Source organism: Hakea prostrata, chromosome 7 (genome assembly GCF_041222555.1).
Source record: "Hakea prostrata isolate BN-2017 chromosome 7, UWA_Hpros_2, whole genome shotgun sequence".
In the NCBI taxonomy this organism is placed as follows: Eukaryota; Viridiplantae; Streptophyta; class Magnoliopsida; order Proteales; family Proteaceae; genus Hakea; species Hakea prostrata.
This window is the reverse complement of record NC_142606.1, coordinates 30,385,721-30,389,916: the sequence shown is the minus strand read 5'-3', so window position 1 is coordinate 30,389,916 and position 4,196 is coordinate 30,385,721. Positions and strand designations below refer to the sequence as shown.

Genomic DNA, 4,196 nt, shown 5'->3' with positions numbered 1-4,196 from the left:
TATCATATCTTAATGTAATTAGGACATTAATATATCTTGTTAATAATACACAATCAAATTTAACATTTTCTATAAGTGTATTAACAAGATTTATCTATTTTCCAACACGAAGATACTAGAATGTTGTTAAACATATATTTCAATACTTTCGAGGAATTATTGATATGACATTATTTTATAAATGTAGATATCAACTTACTTGTTATGCAGTTGCAGAATATTTATCTGATTTACATAAAACTATATTTCAAATAAGCTATTTCATAAGTGAATGTTAGCTATTTCATGGTTTTCAACAAAACAAACTATATCTGTCACTTCTTCAAATCATGCAGATATAATAATGATCCATGAAGTAAGTCGACAATATATTTGGTTAAGATCAATGATAAATACATTCAGGAAACATGCGATCTTCTACAAAAAAAAGTTTCAATAATATTATATAAAGATAATATTGCATGCATAGTTCAATTAAAAGGATGATACATCAAAGGAGATAGAACGAAACATATTTCACGAAATTTTTCTTTACTCATGATCTTCAACAAAATATTGAAATCGATGTTTATTGAATTCGTTCAAGTGATATTGGCAGTTTTATTTACTAAGTCATTGTTTACTTCAAATTTTGAGAAGTTGGTATATCATATTGGAATGTGCATACTCAAAGATATTCAATAATGTTATTATCAGATGGAGAAAATACGTGTTCTACTATTTTTACCTTCACCAAGATTTTGTCCCATTAGGTTTTTCTGTTAAGGTTTTTAATGAGGTAGATGCTATCACTATGTATTATTTAGATATGTATAATCTTTTTTCTTCATTAAGATTTTTTCCCACAATATTTTTTTCTTAGTAAGGTTTTACGAGATACATTATCTATTAATGGACATTCAAGGGGGAGTGTTATAAATAATATTTATTTATGGATGTCCATTACCTCCAAATAGATCATATTAAAAAAATATAATTTTCACCAACGGGGGGTTGGTCCAAGTGGTAAGCAGTTTGGTTACTTGAGTCTTATGGTTCAAATCTTTAACGTTTTGATAGTATGGATGAAATCTCTGGATTTCACCTCATACCCATAAATCTACAGATTTACATTTTTAGTGTAAAAATGTGAATCTCTAGATTTCATGAATCTAGAGATTCACGCAACCAAACAAGTAAAAATCTCCCATTTGTGAATCCTTTCTGAAATCTCTGGATTCGCATAACCAAACAGGCCCTAAATTAATCTTTATTATAATTTTCTTCTTTGTTTTTAATATATCACCTGAACAAAATATTATTAATATAAGTTTTGGATCTTTCCGTTGCGCACTTACTAGGAACACTGCTTCATTCCAAACCAAAATCGCACTGGACCGCGTTCACGACCTCACCCTAAAAAGTGAATTGATCAGAAAGGGTCTATTAAGAACTCACCGGCCTTTCTTTCAGTTCTAGGGTTTTGCACAGTTCTGGTGATCATCTCAAGAATATCCAACTTCCGCAGGTATCTTCTTATCTATTACAAATTAGGATTCCTTTTACATGATTTCTTCTCCTCTCTAAATCTTTTCAGTAGTCGAATTTAAGAATCAGTCTTGAGATCTAGTTTTAGGGTTTTGGCTTTCGAAGTACTCGATAAGATGATTGATAGACAAAACCTATTTTCCGAGCTTGATTTCTAAAGTTGTAGCTTAGGATCCATATATTATGCTCATTTTGTCGGGTGCTGGAGTTGGATGGGTTTGTTTTCCAATCAAGAATTGAGATACTCGTTCGAATGGACTTCAGGGCTGGAATCTTCTGTTCTTTTGGATAGATGGGAAATTTTCGAATTGAATTTTGGTTTTACGCTTATTTCTTGCCTTTTCCTACCAGCTTGTAGAATTTTGGTTGACTTTTTGACAAGGTTTTGTTTTCTTTGCAGAAAATTGCTTATGTTGATATGGGAATTTAGGAGTCAAATTCTTGAGCTTTGAAGAAACAGGGAAGAGCTTGTCCTTTAATTGGGTTTTTATTTTTATTCATTTTCTTTTTTGCTGGGCTTTCTTCGAAGGGTAAAATCTTCGCTCATATCGTTTTTTTGAGAAAATGTCGAGTAAGAAAGAGGAAAAAGCTCAGGCTGCAGCTGAGAGAATTAAGGCTGCTGCTTTGACGGCAGCCAAGGGTCTTAGCCGTGCTCAGGCAGAACGTGCAGCTGCAGCTGCTGCTCGAAACGTAAATGCATATGGGCAGAAGGAAGAAGGGCCAAGCCGATGGCAGGAGCGCAAAGAAGCAAAGCGCCAGATGTACCTGATGAGTACTGAGAAGGCAGTCAGATTGGGTGAGAGGAAGGACCTTAAGTCCTCCATTCCATCACTTGGTGGCACGTCTTCACAATGCCAGAAATGTTTCCAGACTGGCCATTGGACGTATGAATGCAAAAATGAACGGGTTTACATTTCAAGACCTTCTCGGACACAACAACTTAAAAACCCGAAGTTGAAAATGAAGCTTTCTGTCTCGTATGAGTTGGATAACCCCGACATTCAGAAGGTTGAGAAGAGTCAAAAGCATAGCAAGAAAAGCAAGAGGAAGCACCAATCTGATACTGACTCAGGGAGTGAAAGGAGTGAGGCTTCTGTTTTTGAGACTGATAGTGGAACTTCGTCAGTAACAGGCTCAGAATATTCTTCAGATGAGAGCAGCCTGAGCTACAGCTCCTCGTCGGATTCTGCAGAAAAACGGAGGAGGAGAAGGAAGAGAAAACAGAGGAGGAGACACAAGAAGTACAGCTCATCTTCTGATTCCTCAGATTCTGATTCAGCTTCGGACTCAGATTCTGATGATAGGAGCAGCAGGAAGAAGAGTAAAAGACACAGTAGAAGGCGCTAGAGGGGTACAAAAGGGAAAGGATGTGGCATGATCATGTTAACTTACTCCATAAGTTCTCTACTTATGCGTACTTATGCATGTGGCCTTCCGGCCATTACTTTCCCAATATTTTCGATGTAACAATAAGAGCCATGTTCTCTTGAACCCTTTGACTTCTCGGTTTTCTTAGATGTAGAATGTAAATACTGTGTTGATGCAGTAGGAATGATATTTGATTCAATATATCTGTTACTTTAAGCTTGATCCTTTGTGTTAGGCTATTACCATCTTTGTTTATCGTTTACCCAAAGTTACTATCTTTGTTTATCTAATATTGAAGTCTTTTGCAACATGTTAGTACGGATTCATGGCATCAAATTTAATTTTTTTTGGGGGGGGGGGGAGATTGGATTTTTTTGTCATTGTTAATTTTAATAGGGATGCCAAACTGAAGCCTGGCCTATCAACCAAGACTAGGGACCTTTTGGGCCTGAGACATGAGTTACCACTTGGTAAGTTGCCTGGTGTCAAAAGCCTGGGGTTTTGATGCATTGGAAATAATGGGCTGGTTCTGGTCCAACCAAAATAAGTCCAGACACAGTATGGGTTGACAGTGGTCAGAATGTAAGGTAAAGGCAAGACCAAGTGGTTAGTAACAGTTTCTGATTGGATTCCTGGAGACTAGTTGCCATTAGCCTTGCCTTTAAGGTTGGGTCTTGAGCCAAACCAACCAATACCAATCAGGGCTGAAGAATTGATACCCCCCTGGTTATTGATATTAAATGCATAACAACATTTATGACGCACAGAATACTTGTGTCTGAGTTACGTACTGCATCATTTTTATCAGTTGTATAATGAAAATGGTATGCTGGTGGTCATTGCAAGTAGAAAAAGAAAGGATAAAGAGTCAAAGACAGTATGAGCAACTTGAGGTCTGTGATGCATCACGTCACGGGTGATATTTCAACATTTGGGAGGCCAATTTGATATAAGGATTTTAGAACATAGTTTAATGTTGGATAAGTCTCCTGATTAAGTTTTCTCCTGAAGTTTCTTTGTTTATTCTGCATGAATTCACTAGCAAGAAACATCCTTTGGGATAGGGGTGCCCTTAAGACATGGTTGTCATGGCATCTGTACTGAAAAGAAGGGAAGAAGAGGGGGGGGGGGGCTGGATGCAAGGCAACACCGACAAGACATCCACGTAATCAATGAAGGCATCCAAGGTGCTTGGGTGATGAATGGGCAATGTGACAACTATGCCCTAGCATTTTACAATTTAGAGAAAAAAATTACTTTGGTTAATAGAATGAGGTCAAAATGATTATCCGGATATCTGT

General features: G+C 36.7%; 1 protein-coding gene across 1 annotated transcript; it reads left to right on the top strand.

The window, feature by feature from the left end:
* The first annotated feature begins 1,348 nt into the window (after positions 1–1,348).
* On the top strand, positions 1,349–3,260 carry LOC149010888 (uncharacterized). Its single transcript, XM_089163906.1, has 2 exons — positions 1,349–1,507; positions 1,928–3,260. Exon 2 carries the CDS (start codon positions 2,092–2,094, stop codon positions 2,872–2,874), a length of 783 nt encoding a protein of 260 aa, XP_089020032.1. The 5' UTR covers positions 1,349–1,507; positions 1,928–2,091; the 3' UTR covers positions 2,875–3,260.
* The last annotated feature ends 936 nt before the right edge of the window (positions 3,261–4,196 follow it).

Coding starts and splice junctions, on each gene's coding strand:
- LOC149010888 (XM_089163906.1), top strand. CDS start 2,092: ATGTCGAGTAAGAAAGAGGAAAAAGCTCAGGCTGCAGCTGAGAGAATT.